Source organism: Neolamprologus multifasciatus, chromosome 3, assembly GCF_963576455.1.
Source record: "Neolamprologus multifasciatus chromosome 3, fNeoMul1.2, whole genome shotgun sequence".
Taxonomy (NCBI): Eukaryota; Metazoa; Chordata; class Actinopteri; order Cichliformes; family Cichlidae; genus Neolamprologus; species Neolamprologus multifasciatus.
The window spans coordinates 9,466,970-9,492,764 of record NC_140441.1 but is presented as its reverse complement, the minus strand read 5'-3'; the positions used below and the strand labels follow the sequence as shown (position 1 = coordinate 9,492,764).

General features: G+C 41.3%; 1 protein-coding gene across 6 annotated transcripts in view; it reads right to left on the bottom strand.

Annotated features, from left to right (window-relative positions):
• The window catches only part of LOC146521490 (ICOS ligand-like), a 230,323-nt gene extending 216,660 nt beyond the window's left edge, over positions 1-13,663 (bottom strand). The window contains exons 1-3 of one of the 6 annotated variants that reach the window (XM_085155243.1): positions 13,435-13,663; positions 10,283-10,645; positions 8,301-10,052 (exon numbers count right to left, since the gene is read on the bottom strand). In XM_085155243.1, the coding sequence (XP_085011369.1) occupies positions 9,823-10,052; positions 10,283-10,645; positions 13,435-13,504 (663 nt within the window). In that variant the 5' untranslated portion in view covers positions 13,505-13,663 and the 3' untranslated portion in view covers positions 8,301-9,822. Of the gene's footprint in view, positions 1-1,408; positions 1,619-8,300; positions 10,053-10,282; positions 10,646-12,027; positions 12,313-13,434 lie in introns of those variants that run through there. The other 5 variants (XM_085155242.1, XM_085155245.1, XM_085155244.1 and 2 more) reach the window with 5 other exon arrangements.
• Between the last annotated feature and the right edge of the window lie 12,132 nt (positions 13,664-25,795).

Sequence of the window (25,795 nt, the reverse complement as noted above, 5' to 3'; positions counted from 1 at the left end):
CTGCCATTATCCAATGACACATCTGCTTACCTGTATCTTTTGCTCGTTTCTCCTTGTAGGAGTCATAATTAAATGTATTGAATTTTAATGATCACTCGGTTTTCATTTGTTTGGTTGCTATGGTGATGTGTAACGGGAGTCACGTGGGTGCTAGCTGCGACATTAAGAGGGCGTTGTCAGTCTGTCTTTCACTGGTTTGATTTTGACAGAGAGGAGGGCTGGGTAGACGTAGTTTTTGTTGACCGCAGCACAACGAGTTTCCCCTTGTTGCATTAGAGCCTGTGATGTTTTAAGAGTTTGAATCGCGAGCCGATCACATTGCTCTGTAAACTTTCCAAGCACTTTAATAAACAAGCAAGCAATTCCACGTCTGGCATTATTGCGTAAAGTTGACAGGCAAATAGGCAGGCTCAGTCCCCGGCCTCTAGCGACTGTGGAAGTCGCTACGCTCCTCTTCTTTTCTCTTTTTTTAGAGTTTAAAAACGGGTTGTGTGTGAGACTTTAGATCAACAAAATATAAAATATACATTTTCAATTGTTATTGATCCCTTTACCCCTGGTCCTAAAGTGTATATTTATTTTCTTACTCTTCTTATATATATTGTTTGTTTACTTGCACTGCTGTAACTGGAGCCTCGTCGTCTCGTCTCTCTATATACTGGACTGTATGTAGCGGAGATGACAATAAAGTTTACTTTGACTTCAGCAGCGAGCAGGCGCACCGAGGGCTCTCGCGCTCACTTTTCACGTATAGAATTTAGAAAAAACATCGGTGCAAATTATAAGTCTGTATCATGATGTCTGGTGTTTTCGTGTTTGTTGGTTTGTTTGTAATTTGTTTTATTTTGGGAGTTGGTAATTTTTGCTGCTCCAGCCAGCCAGAGCATCCCCCGCCGCCCCGCCCTTTCCTCCCTGTGCCGCAAGCAGCAGGCGCACCTCGCAAACGGAGGGCCCCCTTACTCCCAGCAAATGGGCGATAGAAAACCAATGCCATTCCCAATATGCGCTGGCATGATGTCGGGGCAGCATGAGAACGAGCCGCGATGCCGCCCCCACCATGATGCCGCCCTGGGCAACCGCCCGTGTCGCCCGTATCTAAAACCGCTACTGCACACTACTATCACCATTTATGTCGTCATTCAGATTGAAAGTGTGCACACGTGTAATGAAAACAAAATCCATTAAATCATTTTTGTCATCTCCAATCTTTTCCTTGTGCAGTAATACAAGGAACGATTTGCTGTCAGCTCATTTTAATCTGAATTGTTTGAAAGCATAGTGATGACATCCTGTCTGATGACACTTTGTTTACAGGCAGCGTTTTAATCACTATTTTAAAGACTGCTGTGACGCTGTGTATGAATGTAACAGCTCAGTGCTGTCTGACAGCATTAGCATTGTTAGTTACCTTAAACAGGCTGAATCCACCGCTGCACTGTGAAGATAAGGGCTCTGTGTCGCTCTACTGTCACTTCTTATTCTTCATATGTCACAGCTGAAGACTTTACAAGTGTGAATAACACTCCATGTGCAGGAACAACAGCCTGTACTCTGCAGCGCAACAAGACACTAGAGCGTATAGTAAGTAACTCTGGTGACGCGCTCCGTCATTCCTTTATACTGGAACGTCCAATGACTCAGCAGAACCAATAAAAGGAAAGTAAACTGCAAATACAAAAAAAGTAAGTAAATTTTAATTGCAAACATAAAAATATGATCCCTAATTTGATTTTGAATCACTTTACTTATTTTTAAAACTACATTAAAAACATTTCGAAAATCCTGAAAAAATCTGAATTGTACTTTTTTAAATGGAGTTTTTATTGAGTTATTGTTTTCACCCCCCTCCCACGCACAGACAGAAAGCTGCTGCAGGAATCTTGTGTTTTTCAGCCCAAAGACGGAGTGTAAACATGAAAGTAAACATTGATTTCACCATGGAAACTGCAATCACGCTACTTGCAAAACCCTGCATGCAAGCTCATACAGCAAGAGAGAAAACACACACGCGCGCACACCCACCCACACACACACAGGGACAGAAAACAGCAGGCCACAGGACATGTACAGACATGCCTGAGCTTCCTTTGTAATAATCAGGTACCAATACAAGTTGGTATTGATGTTTATAACATGTTTATGACAGAAGTCTGAGGTTTAGGTGAGGATACATTCAATTCAATTCAATCATTTGTATTATATAACGACAATTTCTAGTACCGGTTGACCCCAGATCAAACACATAAGAATAATGCAAAACATGTAAAAATATGAGGCTTTTCATTTGAAAGCAGTCCTCCACATTTTACATTTTTTCAATGTGAGGTTGTTTCAAACTGTAGACACAGATCTGTCTGTTTAAATGCTGAATAAGAAGAAGCTGTGTGACAAACTGCAAACAAAATGCAGTAATTTTCACATAGTTTCCAGCTGCCAATCAGACGCAACAAATCACTCAAACATGTTTAAATATCAAACTAAACAGAGAAAATTCACTCACTCAAACAATCATCAGGGTGGAGTCCACAGGTGTGTTTGTGTGGTTGCAGCTAGCAAGCTGTGCATTTGGTGTATTTGCAGTTAGTGAGCTGCTCTTTCTTTTTGACTTACTTTTTACTTTATTGACCAATGCTTGAGGTTTGTTTGTTTCTTTAAATGGTGATAGCGGCTTGTCCGTCTCTTTTAGTTGAGCTACTTTAATAAAACTATTTAATTTAACCCCTTTGCCTCCTTGACTCCTTTTCCTGCCCCGGACACTTTTTGTTACTTCCCCCTCACCGCCTAGACCCCTCAGGGGAACGTAACAACAGCAAACAGGCTTTAACTGTGAGATTTACAGAATCCAGACGGTTCTTTAAACTCTGCCGACCTTTACAGTGAACAATGGTTTGTTTTTGTTTGTTTGTTTTTTCACCACAGTCCTCTCAAATTCAAACTCTAAGCTTAATTCCTTGAGTCAGTAAAGTCAGTCAGTAAAAGTCAGTAAAAATCCATAAATAAAAAAGGGTTAAACAAAATTCAGCTACTAAATAAAGTTGAAGCAAATCTTATTACAAATCTGTAATAAATTATTTGTAGACATTTTGTTGTTTGCAGCAACATCCTGATGTTTGCTGCTGTAATTGTTCTCTGTGAGTACTGTAAAAATAAACTTCTATAATTAATGTGAATTATTTTTGTGTTGTTGATACTTGTGAGGTTATGTCAGTGACAGGACTGCACTGTCTGCACCGATGTCCTCTGTGTGTGTTTCAGACAGGGGAGACGTCAGTTATGGATGACATCATCATCTAACACAAGATAACAGTCGAAGACTACAGAGCACAGCTGTTGATCTTTTAGTACAAAGATTAAAAATCTGTTAATCAGAATTGAACTTTTCCTTTACTATGAACAGGAAGTGAGAAAGGAAAAGAAGTTAAAATAATTAAACTCAAGTTCAAAGTGTGACAGTAGAAAAAAAGTGCACACACATCCTCATTCTAGTAAAATGTGAGCTTATCCACAGCCGGGTCAGTGGGGCAGATAAACACAGACCAGACCTCCCTCTCCCAGGCCGCCTCCTCCAGCCTTTCCAAGGGAACAGGCGTTTCCAGCCAGCTGAGACATATAATCTCTTCAGTGTTTCCTGGTTCTGCTCCGGGGACTCCTCCTCTTTCTTCATCAGGGTTCAGAGTGAGTGCAGCAGTATTTAGATTTCACTCTGAGCCAAGTTGTGGTTAAAACGTATCAGAAACATCTGCAGATGCTGTGTGATCTGATACTTGTCGTGTACTGTTCATACAGCAGCAGAAAATGTGTCCAAAGTTCAACATTTAAACAGAAAGTTATGTTATAACTCTGATGCGTTCACTGACATGTCCTTATTCTTTCACTTTCCTGTATATAAAGAGAACAGAGAGGCTCTGCTCAGCCCAGCAGTCGTCCACCAGTCCAACAACTGGAATCCAGCTGCTGCTCTCTAACTGGTTCTCACATTCACTGTAAACACACTGGTTTAGATTCTGTTTGTTCTCCTCACAAAGGAGATGAAAATGAAATGAAACCTCATACAACCACTGAGGTCCAGAAAGTTCAAATGGAGAGATATTTTTCTTTCTTTAATAAAGAAGCAGAAGAAGAAGATGGTGCCATAAAAATTTTATTTATCTTTCATACTTAAAAGAAAATTCTTCACCAGGCCTTTCAGAATAAAAACGTGAACAATGGTAAACGATGGTGTGTTTTTGTTTTTCACAACAATCCTCTCAAATTCAAACTCTAAGCTCAATTCCTTGATTCAGGCCAAGCAGAAGCCATGTTTGTCTTTGGCTTTTCTGCTAGTGTAGAGAAATTAAACTCGTGTTTGACAGAAAGATTCAGGAAATCATTGTTAAAAATCCATGAATAAAAAAGGGTTAAACAAAATTCAGCTACTAGATAAAGTTGAAGCAAATCTTATTACAAATCTGTAATAAATTATTTGTAGACATTTTGTTGTTTGCAGCAACATGTTTGCTCTGTGAGTACTGTAAAAATAAACTTCTATAATTACGTTGATTCTGTTCATCTGGACGTAGCGTTTTCTGGGAGAAACGTTTCGTCACTCATCCAGGTGACTTCTTCAGTCTCAGCTGACTGCAGGTTCCCCCAATCTTATAAACAGTACATTTGCATAATGACTGAAACTAGAATCACTGAAGGAACAATAGGCTGGGAGGTCAGTTCCTTCATCATAATTATGCAAATTCTCATGACCATTGATCAGTCATTGTGCATGTGTGTCAAATCACTACCGATTGGCATGCAGACATGATGAAGTGGATCCAGTGAAGTTGAGAACCTTTTTATATTCCCGACATTCTGCTCTGAAAAGGAAGAAGATGACTCACATAAACCAGAATCTGTTGAAAATGTAACTTTTTAGAGAATTCAATCAGAAACAGAGCAGGATCATATGGATAAGTTCAGAGTTACAACACAGATCACAGAGGAGTTTTGTGGAAGCATGATCCTGTTGCTTCTGCAGAAGGGAGAAGTAACAGAGTGCTGGTGGTGTAGTGCAGTGGGGGATATTTTAATGGCACATTTTGGACCCCATTCTGAGGATTGTTTAAACACCACAGCCTGCTTGAAGTATTCTAACTGGCTGTGTGCATCACTTTATAACCACAGTGTCATCTGGAGGCTGATTCCTGCAGGATAAAGCGTCATGTAACTAATGTAACTTCTTGAACCTGACAACAAGTTCACTGAAATACTCGAATGACCTCCACAGTCACCAGATCTCAGTCCAACAGGTGGTTTTAACAGGAGATTCACATCATGGACAAATCTGCAGCAGCTGTGTGATGCAGTCATTTTAATATGGACCAGAATCTGTGAGGAATGTTTCCAGTAGCTTGTTGAATCAGTGCCATGAAGAATTTAAATATCTCAGAAGCCAAAAAGGGGCCCAACATGGGACTAGCAAGGTATACCTAATAAAGTGGCCGCCGAATGTATGCACTGTGTAAATAGATAGAGGCATCAGTCACTGCATGTTAACAGCCAGCAGGTGGCAGCAGTGCAGCATTAGTTTTCCCAATGCATGACAGTTTTCATGTGACCTTTGACCTTTAATGTTACAGTAGAACAAACAGACTGTAAGTTTCCTCCTGAGACCCGAGCTTCTGGTAAGGATGTACTTTAGATATCTGGAAGCTGGAAGTATGTGTCAGGTCCTAAAATGCATCTGGAGGACAGCTGATAGAGGATGCAGAGGTTAAACAGCTGTGGCCACAGCTGGAATATAGAAACCGCAGAGGACTCCTTCTTTAACAGCTCGCCCTCTTTATTCAGTTTATTTCAGTTCTTTAAGATGATCATGTGTGATATGTGATGTCTGTCACATTATCACCATTTTGAAAAGCAGCCTGGCATGATGGTGCGCCAACACCTGGAAAGCAGACAGATGTGTAACTACAGATCTTCCTTATTGAACTTTTGCATAAGGTTGATTTGAATTTCAATCTGCAGGAGAATTTGAAACCTTATTTTTTGCATAAAGTCAGCAAACTTTTTAAATGTTTTTATTATAAGATGATGCACAATGATTTTATGTCCCATGACCTTTGACATAAAAGTTATCTAGATGGTTTCTGAGTAGGGATGGGTACCGGTATCCGGTGCCATCATGGCACCGGTTCTGACATAAACGGTAGTAACCAGACCGAAAAGCAGCGCACATTTCGGTGCTTTATTTCGGTGCTTTTTTTTCCTGAGATGTCATACACTTTAGATTCTAGCCAATCATTTTACGTTTCCGAGGATAGTAGGCGGGTCCAGGTACGTACGTTCTTTTAGAGCAGAGCTACAGATTAAAAATGCCCAAGGCGAAGCGGTCAAAGTCTGGCTGTACTTATCAGCAAAAGATGCAAACTCAGCAGCCTGCAACAAGTGCTTTAAGGTGATACTGTGATACTGTCAAAGGAGGTAACACCTCATATCCGATGAAACACCTGGCGACGCATAGCGTTTTTTTTTAAAAGCCGAGAAATGCGCCGTATTTGATAGCTTGCTGCGAGACATCTACTGCGGGTGTGGTGCCTGTTATCAGACCCTGAATTTGCAACATCCCTGCCAGTGTAGCAGAAATGATGAGGATGATGATGCAGCAGCAGCCGTTCTTCTCTGCGTGAGTAGCTTAATGTTGTTCGTGTGTAATTTACGTTGAGTAGTTTAACCACGTTATTACATTAATGCACGTAAGGTGAACTAGCAAACACCATCATAGCTACATGCGGCTGTCTTCTTGTTTGATGGCAGATACCCCCTTCACCCTGGCCAAAAACGCTAAAATGACCAAAGAAAAAGTGGAAAACAGTTAAACATGAGAGGTTTTTGGACAAAGTTGGTGTTTTTTCCATTGTTTAAGCACTGCTTCCAGCCAAGAGTGATACCATATATGCCCCATAGCTGCAGAAAAGGCTAACATTGTTATCTTTTTACAAAAAAACAGCTGAACATGAGAGGTTTTTGGACCAATTTTGTGTTCTCCATTCTTTAAGCACCGGTTTGAGCACCGTTTAAGCACCGGTTTGGCACGTTTCAAAAGTACCGGTTTGGCACCGGTATCGGATAAAACGTAAACGATACCCATCCCTATTTCTGAGTGCTTGTATTTGTTTGTCGTGCACATTTACTGTAAACATTCATGCTTTGTAGGAGGGTTTATATAAAATTGAAAGCATGTGACAGCATGCTTTATGAGCATAGTTTGGACAAAGGAGGATATTTTTGACCTCAAGAGTTGCAGACTTGGTTTAGTCTGATGTTTTATTATAAGAGGACATCATGGAGCATGTGCGGAATGATTAGAGAAGTGAAATCATGGACTGGTGTGACACTAAAACAAGCATCTCACAAATTTGAACCAGGACAACCTAATGAGAAGTGGCTACTGGACAAGAAGACATTGGTGTGCAAGAGATGAAAACAGGTTGTTGTTGGAACGCTACTACACAAGTAACCCCAGCAGAAGGAGGTACATGGATACAATGAGGGACCTATGGAGTCTTGGATACCAACATCCACACTGATGGTGAAACAACTAGTAGCTCAGTGTTCCAACATTCAAAAGAAGGAATTGCTTGCACAGCTAGAGATTGATGAGGTACAACACAAATGCTACGGCAAGGGGGAGCCAGGACGCCAGGTCAGGGGAGAGATATCATCACCCCCACCCGAGATTGGGTACAAAGCCCCAAGTGCGATAGAAGAAGGATCGTTGAATGCGAGAGGAACTGAGCTTGAAACCTGGATCCACTGTAGCCGGTTACCAAGACTACATGAAGTACCCTCAGAAGATCTACTAGATGATGTGAATGCAGCACGGACGATACCTACCACCACCAACAAACACAGCTGAGGTTTTTACAGTAAAAAATAACTTTTCCCCAGTAGGTTTTTATGTTGTTGTTTTTGTTTGTTTTTAGATCAGTTGTGTTAATAAAGAATGTTAATAAAAAAAATAGTTTGCTAAAAAAAATAATGATAACAAAGAAGGTAAAGTACAGTTTGAAAGCTTTAAAAGTAAAGTTAAAGAGAAATGTTAGACCAGTGGGAACCATGTACAGTCTAGGTAACAACAGAAGCAGATCAGGTTAGTATTGTGTAACAGAGTGTGAAACTTAAGTTAGACTTGTGTTTGTAAATGAGCCGCATCATGTTGTGTAGCTTTCTGCATTGTTTATTTATCATATAAGCTAAACAGTTCACCTTTTTTATTTAAGTGAAATGTTTAATTATGAGTGTTAAAGAAAACAATAAAGTTTTTTATATAAAGTAGGCAGTAAGTATATTTCATGTATTTTAACCATGTATATGATACATATGCAGTTGTTACATTCTGTAATATGTGTAAAGAAATGACTTTGATTTTGCTACCCTGAGAAGATTTCTCAAGATCAGCTGTTGCCTCGACTCCTCCCTCTGCTGGTGACAGCTGAGTTATGAACAGAAAAATCTTGTCTTCACAACTTAATTGCACCAAACTGTTTGTGTGTGAGTACATCTAAAAACGAACATCTGCTTTGTCGCATGACAGCAGAGGTTTGGTGACAGGAGACCTGCGTCCTCTCTGTGAGCAGCCAACAGCACTCAGCTGTTGTATGAAATTAATAAGATTTTGATATAAAACTCACCTGCACAGGTAAACCCCACGAAGGACAAAGACTCAAAAGTCCAAGGTTCCCGAGAGTGGAAAAGAAAACAGCACAGGTCATACAGATGTCAGAGTGCGCCTTGAGAGATGGTGCTTTGGCACAGATCCAGTTTCTGCCATAGGTGGTGCAGGTTGTTGCTGTCCTGTCAGAGCAAGAAGGTTCTAGGTTCAAATCCTGCTGGGCTTCTTTTTTTCTGTGTGGAGTTTGGACTCAGCTACTCTGGAGTGGAAGATTCTAGGTTGGTTGTGTATGTGAGGGAGATGAAGTGCCCAGAATAAGCTGCTTTATGAATGTGCGGTTAATTAAAAGCACTTTGAGTGGTTTGTAGCACAGTATGAATTTAAGTACATGACCTGCCTGTCTATTGATGCATGTAGTTTGTGCTCACAGGTACAATGTAACAAAATCTACATCCCATCTTATACTAATAGCGCCACACTGAGCCATTGTGGACACAGCATAAAACATGGAAGCCTGCATTCTCTCTGAAGGCCACCAGATGGCGATCGTTGGGGAAAAAAACTCACTTTAAAAGCAGAAGCAAAGATGATTTCACACAAACTCACTTTTGACTGATTACAGCTCAGATTATTCAGCTTCATTTCAGATTTACTCATGAAGCAACAGGAAGCAACATTCAGGTTAAGAAACTTTATTTACAGAACAAAAACAGACTGTACAGGTGAGAAAGGGCCTTGATGCATGTTCAATCATCCAGGTACGTAAATCTCCAAAAGTTGATTCTGTTCACCTGGACGTGGTGTTTTCAGTGGGAGAAATGTTTCGTCACTCATCCAGGTGACTTCTTCAGTCTCAGCTGGCTGCAAGTTTCCCCAACCTTATAAACAGGACATTGACAAGCTACATCCAGACGAACAGAACCAACGTTTTGGGATTTGGGGATTTGGGACATTAGGTCAATCTTCTTTTGGACAACAAATCCAGGATGTCCTCGTCTGTCTCTGCTCTGAGAAGCTGGAACAGCAGCAGGAGACTCAGATCAGCTGGAAGCCCTCTGAGACAGTTCAAGGAGGCGAATCCTGAATCCTGACTCTGTTTTGTCTGTTGGACTGATGTCGATGTTTTGCACCAAACAAAAATAACATTTAAAAACTTGTGAAAATCTTATTTTAACATTTCAAACAGGCTGCTGTTCAGCTGGAGGCTGATATGAACCCAGCTTCTGTGGTTTAAGTTTCCTGTAGATTAAAAAAACACCAACAACAACAACAGCAGCAACAATAACGCCAACTGGAAGACCAACTTTCAGTCCAAAAGATCCATCCTCCTTCCCTCCTGCTTCCTTCTCTTCTGCCTCCTTCCCTCCATCCTCCTTCCCTCCATCCTCTGTGTCTCCTCCTGTCTGACCTGCAGGTGAGAAACAGGTGTGAGGTGTCAGCTGTCAGGTAGGTGATGAGTGAAGAACAGAACAGAATCCATTTCCTCTTCAAACTGCTGTCAGACATTATCTACTGCACTCTGATCACATCACTCAGACCAGCTGCTTTCTACAAAGTCTCATCAACAACATCTTTAGAAACAAACATCAACAGCAGCTTCACCTCTGATCACACACACACTCAACTCTACTCACTCACCTGGAGGATCAACAACACTCAGGTAGATGATGCTGATGGGGGAATTCTTCGGGTTAGCTCTCTTCTCACGGTTTGTTCTTCTTTGGAAGACACGACACTCGTATGTCCCATTATCATCAGTCGTCACATTCTTCAGAATCAAAGACACGTCTCCATCCTTCATCTGTCTGTCCTCCAGATCAACCCGGTTCTTAAAAGATGGATGCTGGTTGGCTGATTCGACATGGTCATCTCGGTACAAAAGGACATGTTCATCTCCCAGGTCAGTTCTGCTCCACTTTACAGCTGTGATGATGTTGTTTGGAGCTCGACATGTCAGAGTGACGTTCCTCTGTCCAGACTCAGCTGTGATGATTTTCTGGTCTGAAAGAGGAAACAACACAGAGCAGAGAGGTTAAAGGGATGGAATTTCCTTTATCACCAAAGCACAAGGTGCAGTAGTCATAGCAACAACACTTATGATTTAGTGTTATTAACTATAATAATAGCAGCAGGTATAAACGACAGTCTATGTCTCTTGGTCTTCACTGCAGGTTGTATATATATATAATTCCTTCTTACCCGGATTTCTGGTTTTGACTTTATTAAAATCACAAGTGCTCCAGTGAAGACCGGATAATCCAGGGCTGGAAAGCATCAAAGGGTGTAAGAATCCAAAGACAAGCTGTTCCACCGGTGATCCATAAGAAACTCACGTGAATATGTAATTGTTTGTGAGTGACTCCAAACAACAGTCAGGATTGCTAATAAAATCATGCGAAATAAAAACCCCATCATCGTTGGAAAAAAATTCACAGATCACAAGCCGATGCTTTAGGATTCACTCAGGCTCAAAATAAGATTAAAAACATGAGTCAAAACAGTGAAAGAAATAAGTTAAAAGAACTGACACTGAGAGACAGAGACAACCTGCTGGTCGTCTGTCTGTCAGTGTGTCATCATGCGGTTTGACCAGATGAATGAGCTCGGCAAAAAAAAGGTCTCCGAAATTAATTCAGAAAACGAGAGTTGTTTTAGAGATTTACTACAGATCCCCCTGGCAATAAATTTGCTTTTTTCATCTTAGCCTTCTTTTAAGATAATGATCGACTTAAAGTGCTCGAAACGCACTAGTATACATGAAATATCGAGCGCTTATCAGCTTGCTACCAACCTAATTTACCCTGGGGGTTTAAACAAAGCCAACTTGTTTACGTTGATGCAAGTCTAAAGCCCCGCCCCTCAAGCGCGCTCCCGGACGCCAAAGCAGTTACGGAGAAACAGAACTGAAAACAGCAGCGCTGAAGAAAAAACTGTTTGTGTTTGAAAAACCTGATGACAACTTGGTCATCAGGTTTTTCTTGTGTGTATTTTTAGTTTCGGTGAATATTTTTCCATGATCAATTTTGGTTTCACCTTCAGTACAAACATTTTCAGTACATTTATTTCAGAAACCATGTTAATATTTTCAATTACAATATTAGTTTTCCAATGCCAATATTATTATTTATTGTTTCGTTTTAACCCCATATTTGCTAACTCCTGAAACTACAACACCTCACACTGACACACACATTACACTTCTTTGTCTCTGTGGGCTCTGATCACACCGACATGTTAGGTGCACACAGACTCCACCCAGCCTTGTGTCTCCATCACAAACACGGAAAAACTGAATCAATATGAAAAAAACATATTCGGGAAATGTTGTTAACATGTAAAGCAGACTGATGCTTTTCCTCTCTGTCCCACAGAGTGAATCTCACCTGCAGAGACAAACACGAAGAGGCCGACAAACAGCAAAGTCGAGCAGAGTGACGCAGTCACAGCAGACATTTCCGTGTTCTTGAACTCCGACGCTTCGATTGTTCTAAATGTCTCAGGATGGATTTATTTAAATAACTGAACCTGAGTTTAAATCCTGACTAAATGAGCTTAAATTTAAGGTTTAAATGATCCTGAAAGTCTCTGATTGAGAACAGACCTGACTTTAGACACTTGTTCAAACTCCAATTCGTCATTTCGTGGTATGTTTACGCTGCGCTGTAAGGTGACCATAAATAGGGCTTTGAGCGTGATGTCACGGGGGTGGGCGGATTTTGGCTGGATGCGCCATTTTCCGGGGCGAAAGCACACGCAACAGCCATAATTCATACTTGCTTTGTAGTCGGCTGCAATGTTCGATCGCACGACCGACACGGGAATAAGCTTGAGAATGGTTTGTCTTTTTATTCTGTTCCAACCTGGAAGAAACCTGAAAATCCTATATGAGTTTGTGAAACACTCAGACCAGCCTGTCTGCCAACAACAACCAACCAAAGTTTAGATTCATTTCAATCACTTCAATCACTAAAGTCTGTGTTCTTTTTCCGAATTACTTCTGGGTGTATGTATTCATTTTAATATTTTAACTTTATAAGATCCAAGCAGTCTTGGCTCCAGACAGGTGGAGAGACTGTCAACTTTGGAGCAGAGTTCACTGTGAACAGGAAAAGTTCAAATCCCAATAAATAAAGCATGAAAAGCACAGTGCTCGAAACGCACTAGTATACATGAAATATCGAGCGCTTATCAGCTTGCTATCAACCTAATTTACCCTGGGGGGTTAAACGAAGCCAACTTGTTTACGTTGATGCAAATATATGCAAGTCTAAAGCCCCGCCCCTCAAGCGCTCCCGGACGCCAAAGCAGTTAGGAGAAACAAAACTGAAAACAGCAGCGCTGAAGAAAAAAACTGTTTGTGTGAAAACTTGTTCATCAGGTTTTTCTTGTGTGTATTTTTAGTTTCGGTGAATATTTTTCCATGATCAATTTTGGTTTCACCTTCAGTACAAACATTTTCAGTACATTTATTTCAGAAACCATGTTAATATTTTCAATTACAATATTAGTTTTCCAATGCCAATATTATTATTTATTGTTTCGTTTTAACCCCATATTTGCTAACTCCTGAAACTACAACACATCACACTGACACACACATTACACTTCTTTGTCTGTGTGAGATCTGATCACACCGACATGTTAGGTCCACACAGACTCCACCCAGCCTCGTGTCTCCATCACAAACACGGAAAAACTGAATCAATATGAAAAAAACATATTCGGGAAATATTGTTAACATGTAAAGCAGACTGATGCTTTTCCTCTCTGTCCCACAGAGTGAATCTCACCTGCAGAGACAAACACGAAGAGGCCGACAAACAGCAAAGTCGAGCAGAGCGACGCAGTCACAGCAGACATTTCCGTGTTCTTGAACTCCGACGCTTCGATTCTTCTAAATGTCTCAGGATGGTTTTATTGAAATAACTGAACCTGAGTTTAAATCCTGACTACATGAGATTAAATTTAAGTTTTAAATGATCCTGAAAGTCTCTGACTGAGAACAGATCTGACTTTTTAGACACTAAACTCCAATTCGTCATTCGTCGTATTTTACGCTGCGCTGTAAGGTGACCATAAATAAGTGTTTCATAATCAGTGTTTATAAAACATTTCGATAGTTGACACAAAGTTTGGACCAAAACCAAAGGTTTTGAGTGCTTTAAATAAGAAACAATGTTCTACCGTATCGAAAGCTTTATAAAAATCAAGAAACACAATAAGGGAATCATCATCTATATTGTCAGAGTAGTCTAAAAGGTCAAAAATAAGCCTTATGTTTGAACTGATATGGCGGTTGGTCATAAATCCGGTTTGCGTTTCAGGGCTCGCAAAATTTCAAAATCCCTGGTAGCCCTTTGGGCAGGGACTCTTCAGTTTTGGTAGCCCAAAATAAATTTAAGTAGCCCGAATAAAAAAGAGAGCAATTTTTTGATTGATGTTTTGTTTCCATTACAATATTGTATAATATTGTAATGGAAACAAAACATTAATCAAAAAATTGTTGAAACACAAATTACAACATTGTATAAAAATTACAATAATCAACTCAAATACTTGGTTCTAATTGAACAGAAATTTCTATGAATTTGTAAGAACTGTGTAGGACATGAATCAGTCTGTGTCAGATCCTGAATTTAAAATTTCCACTGAAGTCACGGGTAAGAAGTAAGTGGAACCAAGATCGAGGACATTTGCCAAGTTTGCAACGACTGCTAAATTGTGCCAGTGGTAGTTCACTCTTTGCAACATAGTACGCTGTTCTAAACAGATTTTTCAGGTTTATTTTTAGTATGTTATTTGCAATTGGTGTTTGTTCTGGGAAAGATATTGCAGACTGAGCAATAATGCATTACTTGCATTTCTCATGGGTTCTAATGGGGGCCTTTCTTAAAATTACTGGTCCCAGTAACAAAGGCGCTTGTCGACTCAGAAATCGAGGGAAAACCAACAACACACCCGGCAGAACATTATGTTATTTACACGGGTGCACATAAGTGGTCCGCATGTGCGCATTTGCTGTCAAAATAAAAGACGCGCACCAGATAAGAAGTTGCAACGCGCCTTTGCGTCCATATAAAAGGCTGTTTTTGTCCACTAGAGTGGGATTTTCACGGCACATTCTGCACCACATCTCTGTGCGTTCATCATTTGTTTGAAGCCAGCTCACCTCCTGCAACCACTTTTCCGAGAATACGCGCTTCTTTTGTGGTTCGGACTCCTTCTGACATTTGTTTGGAGGTGGAGGAAAACCAAAGTAACTGCTTAAAGGAGCTTCTTCGACATCTTTAAGAGTTCTAAACAAATGTCTGTCCTCCTCCAGAAAATCTTATGTACGCAAACACGCGTTGCAACTTATCTGGTGCGCGTTTTTTATTTTGACAGCGAATGCGCACCTGCGGACCACTTATGTGCAGCCCTGGTTATTTAGCTCGTCATATTGCAGCCACAGAAATTCTTTTGTCCATGAAACCATAAAGCTGCTCTTTCTTTTTGCCTTATAGTCTGATTTGTCATAACTTTTCCGTTTTGTGGTAAGCTTTTCTTTGGCTGTCACTTCTTCACCCTGACCTGTCTTATTTGGCTCAGCAGAACTAAAATATATATCCTGCTGCTTTTACACACGCACTCACATAACGCTCAGCGATTCTCTGCGCGATCAACCTCTCACATGTTTAAGCTGCGGGAGATTTCACTTGTCATGTTTGCATAGTAAGCTAACGATTGATAAGACGATGTCAGAGGAATTGGTGCGCAAATTATCATCACTCACCAATCAGTGCTGTCGCTCTCTATACACAGTTCGCGCGATTGCAAAGTGAAAGCAAAAAACAAGCGCAAATTCAAACGCGATTTCAATATGTCACATATTGACAGTGGCTCACCGATGCCAATGACATAATTACCCAGCTACATTTCCGAAGGAATGCAAAAGCATTGACATATATTTTTCCTTCCTACGATAGCCCGAGGGGCAGGGCAGAGATAGATTTTGGTAGCCCGACTGGAAAAATCGCTAGCCCGGGCTAGCGATTTTGCGAGCCCTGCGTTTCAGCTATGATCTCATCAAGATTTTTCTTTAATCTTTTGGCATAGACCAATGAGATAATCTTATAATCTATGTTCAAAAGTGTGATAGGTCTCTAATTTTCTATAACAAGAAGATCTTTATCAGGTTTAGGAATTAAAGTTATAATACCCTGTTTCATGCTTGTGGACATTTCTTTCCCACCAAGGCATTCCTTAAACAATTCTAATAAAGGATCAACAATGATATCCCAGAACTGTAAAATTCCACTGACAAACCATCATTACCTGGAGATTTGCCCTTTTTCATTGATTGAATTGCCTCTGAAATTTCTGATTTTGTTATGGGATGTTCACAATTAGTTTTAAAGTTTTCTAAGATAGTTGGTGCAAAATTTTTAACTGACTCGATAAATCTATCACAATCATTGATATTACAATTTGATTTGTATATATCTTTGTAGAATGAACCAACATGTTTTGAGATATCTAAATAATTAGTGGTTATGTTATTATCAATCTTAAGAGCAGATATATTGTTTCTTCTTTGGTTTTCGTTTCTCAAGAGCAAAAAAGCAACTAGAATTTCTTTCACCTAGTTCTAGCCATTTTGCTTTGGACCTTATAAAAGCCCCTTTAGCCATGTTAATATAGGCATTCTCTATTTCTTCCTTTAGTCTTTTCAATTTAATTTCTTCATCATCTGATAGAGCATCTTTCTTCATTAATATGTTTAATTAATTCATAATACTGATTTCTTTAGTGTCATTTCTTTTTTTAATTTCTTTGCTTCGCCTTATTGCCGCTTCCCTTACCTTGAATTTGAAAAATTCCCATTTTAGTGTGTGATTCATATTGGTATCCCCGAATATCTGTTCTGCCGTTTTTTCCACTATACTACAAAATGTATCATCATTCAATAAATTATTATTTAGCTTCCAAAAACCACGTAGTTTACTTTGACTTTGTTTATTGCCAACTAAGTGAATTGTGATCACTTTGTGATCAATTAATGGAGCAAAATCATGAGAAGATACTGAAACAAAATGTAAACATGAAGAAGATATTAACCACAAATCTATTCTGGATTGTAGAGATCTATTTGCATTGCTCCAGGTAAACTCTTTTGTATCAGAGTTGAAGAATCTCCATACATCTATAACTGCAAGTTGTTCACAGAAAAATGCAGTGCTTTTAAATTTTGAGTGTTGAGATGTTATTATTGGTACTCTATCTATAAGATCGTCTGGATAATCATTATAATCTCCTCCAAGAATCATGTGGGCTCCCTTATATTTTGATTTAAAAAAATCAAGTTTCTCAGATAATTGTATGCACATAGATTTGGCCTGAGTTGTATTGTTATGACTGTATAAATTACAGACTATAAAGAAGGTGCTGTCCAATTTGAAAATCAGAATAATCCATCTGCCTTCATCTGAAGACAATGATTCAATAATATTACCTTTAAAGTTGTTAAGGAGAATGGCTACGCCTGCCTGCCGAATGTTGAGAGGCGTGGCAAAAATAACACTGATCACCCCACTGTGCTTTCCAGAATTTTACATCATTATCACTCGAATGAGTTTCTTGTAGAAAAATCAAATCAGCATTTTTCCGTCTACAGAAAATGAAAATTGACTTTCTTTTGGTACTGTCACGAATACCTCGAACATTAAGGGATAGTATTTTTAAGGAACTGAAATGTAAGTCTGTCATAAGAGAAGGGAATGAATAAAGTGAACTGGATGTCTGTTAAATTAACTAGAAACTTATAAGGTGCTAAGGTATAAACACCTAAAGAAGATACTCTCAAACGGGAACACTAAATGTTGAGTACCTAAGTAAAAGTCTTCAGACTCTGTTTGTTTTTCTTTTCCCCATTGAAGTGACCCAAATGCTTAAGCAAATTAACATTTATATACCAATAAAAGTAGGATGTTTAACTACTCACACTGTAAAACATAAGCAAGTCCAAACATAACCATAATAATGTTTGCCAAATATTGGTACAACTAACTTGGAGGTATGTGTCACGGCTGGGCAGCAGTCGTGTGATGGAATGAAAGAGGACCCAAGATGCAGATGGCAGTGGAGATGCAGGTGGAGATTTATTTACAGTGAAAAACCCAAGGTGAGGGCAGAACTAAACATAAACTGGTGAAACTAACACAAACAGAGGACACAAAGCGAGGAACAGAGAGACACGGAGATATACCAAAATGATGCAGAGAAATGCAGACAAGGTGAAGTGTTTGCTATGTGCCAGGGAGCTGGGATATAACAACAGCACCTCATCCATGCTTAGGCACTACAGAGCTTTGCATGAGAATAAGGGGAACACCGATTGTGGAGCAAGACCAGGTGAACCATCAAATGCCATGATAATATAGCATGCTGTAATGTTACTAAATGATATAACAATATTATACAACTGTAATAAGTTACGTGTGTGATATTTATATTTGTGCTTTGTCTTTGTTGTCTTTCCTCAGGAGAACAATCTCAAATAGATGAAGACCTGGTTAGCATGGTGATTGAGGACTCCCAGCCATTTAGCATTGTGGAGGACAAAGGATTTAAAAGATTTGTTAAATCATTAAATCCTAGCTATGTTCTCCCCACTAAAAGGTCATAAAAGCAGTGAAAATTTAGCTTTTACAGAATAAAATGTGGGCAGTGTGTAGCTGTCCATACCTCAACGTTACAAAAGCACAACCACTGTCCACACCCCAACCACACCTCACCTCACAGTAAATGATCATTTCCATTTTAAGCATTTCCAAGTAATCATTTTCCATACTGCCAGTATAAATATACACAGTATACTGCATCACTACAATATAGATGTTTTACACACTCCTTTTGTTGTTGACATTTACAGGCTGTGTGCAAAAGGCCGCACTCTTCAAATTCATGCCAACTAATATTTTTACGTCCAGTAGGTGTCCTACTAGAGCAAATGAAGCTTCAAGACGCTTTGTGCTGGGGTGAACCAATTGGATGAAACGCTTCAGTGCTTCATGAAGCTTCATCTGCCCATCACTACAGGGAGACACGTAGTATAAATACACACACCAGGTAATTAGGAAATGGCACACAGGAGGGGACACAGCTGGAACTAAGGGGCATAACGAGACACAAACCTACAAAGTAAAACAGGAAACTCACAGACTGTTTCACAATACCAACTCGGGGACACGAACAGAACACAGAGGAAGGACATTGCTACGGGCCATTCAATCCTTATACAACCATTGCAAGAGCTTGGTCCACATAGCTGGAAATTTGTTCCTGGTGGGTGATGGGGGCTGCCCTTTGTCACTGATTCTGTTCATATTTTTATGAACAGAATTTCTAGGCTCAGCCAAGTAGTGGAAGGCTTTCACTGAGGTGGTCTCAGAATCTCATCTCTGCTTTTCGCAGATGATGTGGTTCTGTTGGCTTCATCGAGTGATGGCCTCCATCTCGCTTTGGAATGGTTCGCAGCCGAGTGTGAAGCGGTGGGAATGAAAATCAACACCTCCAATTGTGAGGCCATGGTGCTCAGCCGGAAAAGGGTGGAAAAAATAACTCAAATTTCAGATATTTGAGGTTGTGCTGAAAATAATGATACCAAACAAGGCAAGAAAAACACATTTTAAAGGTGAAATATAGAGGTAAAATCAAAAGTAGTCAAAAACGGCCAATTATACCCTGGACCCTCCCCCCAAAAATGGATGGAGCAGTGGAGCAGCCAAGGGAACAGACTGAATAAAAAACTGTATCACTAAAATGTAATTTATTATACAAAAACAGTTAAAAATGTAAAAGCAATTAAACCAACCCCGGCCAGGGAGAACACAGAATAAAAATCAATAAAACATAAACATTAAGTGTCAAAATCCAGCCAATCGGAGCAGGCAAGGAAAAACCCGGCGGCGTCCTCATTGTCCTGTCAGTGTCTCTGCTCAGGGGTGCTGGAAGAGAGGGGCGGCGACAGTCACTATTCTTTACAGTGGCTCGGTTTATTGAAGTAGGATAGGTTGCGAGACTTACCCCGGATGGGCAGAGTTCCCAACTCTGCCCGCCGCTTTTCTGTAGCACGGCAGCACTATTGTCCCGCTGCCCACTGATTCCACACCGTAGCGTAATCTGGCCTCCAACAATTCCAGCAGTAGAACAGCTCCCTCCGCCTCTCCTCTCGCTGGCGTCGTATGCCCTCGCTACATGGTGCACGCCAACCTGCACCAGCCCGTCCTCCTGCATCTCTGAGCACTCTCTCTAAATCACCACTGGCTGTCACCTCTCAGGTGTGTCAAATTACTAAAACATGCAAAGCAAAACAACTTCAAAACAAAATCTGTCCTTCCCTGGATGACACATGCACCATGGTGTGGTCTTCCTTTGCTTGTGTCTTCTTGATGTTGGTAAATACAAAATAGCATTACAGAATATTAGGCAGAGGACTCACTCGCAGGAGAGAAGATGAGGGATTTATTTACAATGTTGTACCAAGTGAGGATATATACACAGTGATGGGAAGGTTACTTTTAAAATGCATTCCACTACAGATACAAAATACATGCCCAGAAATGTATTTTGTAACGTATTCCGTTACGTTACTCAATGAGAGTAACGTATTCTGAATGCTTTGGATTATTTAATATATTATCATGCTTTTTACAACTACATGAATGTACTATTGCTGTGTGAATTATTACTTTTATTGAAGGTTACTCGCCATACCAATTCCAATACCAACTAGATTTTTAAATCTTAATATAAAATGAGTAACAGTAGGGTGGATTAGGTAAGGCTGCAATTTTTGCAGCCATCTCATATAGAAAACTATTTGGCACGCATATAAAACAGGTCCGCGGCTGAAAACTAGCTTTACTTTGTCGTCTGTGTTGTCTGTTGTCTGAGAGACAGAGAGAGGCGTTGAAAGGCTGCTCCAACGGAACTTATTGTTTCGGAGGAAAACACGAACACGGTGTACAGTCGAGTCTTAATAGCTTACTTACAACTAGGCTCGTCAGGCACTCTTCTTGGCTGCAGTGGTTATTATTATACAGGGTGGGCCATTTATATGGATACACCATAATAACATGGGAATGGTTGGTGATACTAAAGTCCTGTTTGTGGCACATTAGTATATGTGAGGGGGCAAACTCCTCAAGATGGGTGGTGACCATGGTGGCCATTTAGAAGTCGGCCATCTTGGATACAACTTTAGTTTTTTCAATAGGAAGAGGGCCATGTGACACATCAAACTTATTGGTAATGTCACAAGAAAAACAATGGTGTGCTTGGTTTCAACGTAACTTTATTGTTTTATGAGTTATTTACAGATTTTCTGCTTGGTGACAACTCGTACTTTCCTACTCTTTTTCTTCCTCCCTCACTCACAGACACACACACAACGGGTATGGCAGTCCATTCTCCCTGCAGCGTAAACTACACTGCCCATGAGGCTACATTGTTTAAGGCAATCTCTGTAACACTGCCTATTGCCTGTATATTAAATCATTTTTGTGAATAATTTTTAAAAATATTTTTAAAAATATTTCTTCACGTCATTCTGCAGGCTGCAAGTAGAGCTGACATGGGCCACAAGATTGAGACACAGACATTAGTGTCAGGGTAGGTGTAGAAAAGAGGACTCATATGCAGGACTCCTTTGGGAGAAGACAGTGGATTTATTTACAGTGCGGTAAAGGTGCAGCAGTTCAATTATATATATATAGTGATGGGTGCCCAGGTGTGGTCTCCTCCTTTCCCTCCTAGCAGTGCTCGTGGCCGTGAAGTGAAAACACACGTAGTGACTCCTTCCAAACAGTAATCCCGAGTGGCGGTCCAGCTCCCATGATCTCTCTCTCCGTTTCCCTCCTGGTGGCAAACACACAAACGATCAATATAAACTGCCACAAAAACCATCCGCGCTGCTCTACCGTGCTTCACACAATGATCCAGCGCTGACCGAAAATCGATCGCCCTGTTAAGAAGGCACCCCTTGAGATGGCGGGTAATTGGCTACAGCTGGTCGGCTCCAATCAACAACAGGTGCGGCCAGTCTCTGCACAGGAACACTCTTGGGAATGCTCGTCACCGCTCGGAGGTAAACAATCCCGTTACGAGAGAGAGAGAGAGTGGGAGAGAGGGGAAGGGAGCGACATATGCACACAATAACACATGGGCAGGCAGCCAGGCAAGGGCTGTCGGACCATGACAATTAGAGCCTCTTAATGCGTGTTTTGTTTGGGTTTCCACCGGCGTGGAAACTAAAAATAGAGCGGGTATAGCAAAACATATGAAACAGGAAAATACCTCCTTGTAATCCATTTATTTCCACAAAGTAACTGTATTCTAAATACCACCTTTTTAAACGGTAACTGTAACAGAATACAGTTACTCATATTTTGGATTTTAAATACGTAACGGCGGTACATGTATTCCGTTACTACCCAACACTGTATATGCATATATACAGTGAGACAGATTACACGGGGCTCCAGGGGGTGGAGAGGGGGACCGAAGGGGAGGCAAGGTCCAAGGCAGGTGCACACACGCTCCTCTTTAACTCAATCCACAGCTCACTCAGATAGTCCACTCCAGAAGGCTCATGCTCACTCACACATATCCACAAGAATCCAGACGGCAGGAAAGTTGGGCAGGGAATTGTAAAATATCAACACTCATCCGAGATGTGTGTAACGGCAACCTTCGGTCCTTCTTCGCCGTTTCTGCAGGACGTAACGTTTCTGACTCGTGCTGTTGTTAAGTAGCTTGAATGCCTTCCGGTAGCAAAAACGAGGCGAAGGAAAAAAGGGGCAAAACATTTATTTTCCATATAAACCGAAAGGTACAAAACAAATGCCTCTGGTGGGAGCATTCCTTTATGATACAACAAAAAATAACATTAAAACGGCGACGGTCAAAAAACTGTTGCTCCACATCCTGCTCGCTTACCTAACCTTTTACCCACACCCCTCCGCATGCGGGCCAAATACACACCCCCTTAACAACACTTATCAACACTTTACAACAACAGACTAACAAAGCAGGATTAATTTATGGAGCGCAGCCGATTACATTAAAACATAAAATGATCAAGATTATAATAGAAATTTAAAGATCTTGACAAATACTTAAATATGGCATGGACTTGGCTCCAACATCCTGGCCCCTAATTGTTCTTGTGAGCCACAAAATAATTACTCTTATACATACATTTATATATTGTTCAGAACAACAAATCAAACCTTCCAGATAACGAACAGGCAAATATACAAAGTACTTGAACTGCTCATATGGCACATCAATGTCCTTATTCCAACAGAAACTTCGTTTTGTCTTGTTACAGCAGGAACTCTTCTTAAGCTGGAACATGTCTTCGCGGATGCGTGTATGTGTGTATGTTGGAGAGATTAGGGAATGGAGTCAGAGGTTCAAGCACATGACTCACCGTAGGAGACCAGCCTTTACCGCTGTCTCTTGGGTAATATGTAGAAGGGGCGCTACATATCACGCTCTAGCAGCACACAAAGCTTCGCCACAGGTCGTAGGAGAATGTTTTTGCTTGTTTTCACCTTGGCTTGACGAACCCGACCTTTGGCATCCTCAAACGTCTGAATCACTCGACCCATTAGCCACGAATTTCTTGGAGCGGAATCATCCACGATGAGGACAATATCACCTTGACTGATATTTCTTTGTGGAAGGGCCCACTTTTGTCTCTTTTGCAAGTCCAGCAGATACTCCTTAATCCACCGTCTCCAAAACAAATCCACCAAGTACTGGACTTGACGCCATCTACGCCTCGAGTACAAGTCGCTCCTGCTGAATACTCCAGGAGGTAGCAGAGTTTTGGCTTTCATCAAAAGCAAATGGTTTGGCGTCAAGGCCTCCAGGTCATTCGGATCGGTAGAGACTCTTGAGATAGGGCGGCTATTGATAATCGCCTCTTCTTCACACAGCAGTGTGTGCAGACCCTCCTCATCAAGGATCTGCTGCTCCACAACGGAGCTGAGCACTTTGCATATGGACCGTATCTGCCACTCCCAAACTCCTCCAAAATGCAAGGCAGCTGGGGGGTTGAATATCCATGTGATGCCTTTAACCAACAAGGCTTCTTGAATCTTTGCATTATCCAAAGCACGCACTGCTTCCCGCAGCTCCCTCTCTGCACTTACAAAGTTTGTTCCATTGTCAGAACGCATCAACTGCACCTGTCCCCTCCTAGCAATGAACCTCCGCAATGCATGAATACAAGAGTCCGTGTCCAAAGAATTTGCCAGCTCAATATGCACAGCCCTCACTGCCAAGCAGGTAAAAACTACGCCATACCTTTTGATCATGGACCTACCCCTTTTGATTTCGAAGGGACCAAAGTAGTCCACACCGACACTTGTGAACGGTGGCTCATCGGGCGTGAGCCTTTCAGTAGGAAGATCTGCCATGATCTGACTTGCCGTTTTCCCATGATGCCGTCTGCAGGCGACGCACCGGGACAAAATCTTCCGGACAGCAGCATGAGATCTTAGTATCCAGTACTTCTGCTGTACCTTTGATAGGACATGATTCCTGCCACAATGTCCAAGATTCTCGTGAGTAGATCTGAGAATGAGAGTGGCTATATGCTGATCCTTAGCCAAGATTGCAGGGTGTTTTAACTCCTCTTGCATACTAGATCTGCTCAATCTGCCACCCACTCTCAGAATGCCATCCTGTACAACTGGCGACAACTGACAAAGAGGGCTATCCTTTGACACTGTCTTTCCTTGTTGCAGCTTGGCAATCTCTTCGCCAAATCGCTGCCCTTGACTGAAGCGCACAATCTCCACTTCCGCCTCAGCCATGTCACTCACAGAAAGTGGCAAGATGGGAAGGTTAGCCTTGAAGTGTGTCATTTGCTTCTCCTGCTCCAACCTTCGTCTTCCTACCTCCAACCTTCCATCATAGAGATTCGCTTTTAAATCCTTCCTCTTTTGAGCAAGAAGCTTCAGCACACCTTTTAATCTCAGGACCCATGCAACGGCTCTTTTAACCTGACGCCAGCTTGAGTAATGATGAATGAGCTGTGAGGTGGCGTCTGCAGCTTCTTCAACCACAAGAGCATATACTGATGCTTCTTTGACTTCTGGGTCATTACAGATTGGCTGGCATACACTGTCTGGCATTTCTGGCCACTCCATTTCTGGTTTCATAATGAAATCTGGACCTGTGATCCATGTCTTTGCCTTGAGAAAGGCACCAACACTGAGCCCTCTGGAAGCAAAGTCTGCAGGATTGGCTGAGGTGTTCACATATCTCCACTGAGAGACAGCCGATCTATCCTTAATGGCAGCAACTTGATTGGCAACAAACGTACGAAACCTCGCTGTCTCATTCTTGAGGTACTTAATCACCGACGTGCTGTCCGTCCAAAAGACAGACTCCTCCAACTCCAACTCCAGTTCGGCTCTTACCATCCTGTCCATCTTTGCTGCCACCACTGCAGCAGTAAGCTCAAGTCGTGGTATGGTCACTGGCTTCAATGGTGTAACCCTGGCTTTACCAATAATGAAAGCACTATGTGGCTGGTTCAGATTGTTTTTTGAAACCAGGTATGTGGCTATGCCATACCCCCTTTCACTTGCGTCGGCAAAGTGATGAAGTCGAGCTGAAGAGATCTTGCCAAGGTTGACTGGTCTCACACATCTGTCTACCTCAAACCTAGCTAAGTGGTGCAAACTGCTGACCCATTGTTGCCACTGCAGAGACAGAGCTTCTGGCATGATATCATCCCATGCATGTTTTGTTCTGCTTAGCTCTTGCAAGATGTGCTTCACTGGCAAGATCAGAGGGGATAAAATCCCAAGTGGGTCGTATATAGTGCTTACCATCGAAAGCAGTCCTCTCCTTGTGAGTGGTTTGCTCTCAACCAGAACTCTGAATTTCAGCGTGTCAGACTCCACGCACCACTGAACCCCTAAAGCTCTTTCAATAGGGAGGCAGTCCCTTTCAAGATCGAGCTCCTTGACTTCTTTGGCCCTGTCATCCTCAGGTATAGATGCAAGCACCGCTCTGCTGTTGGAAAACCACTTAGTGAGCTTGAAACCTCCTGCAGCGCACAAGGCCCTGAGGTCCCGAATCAGTGAGATT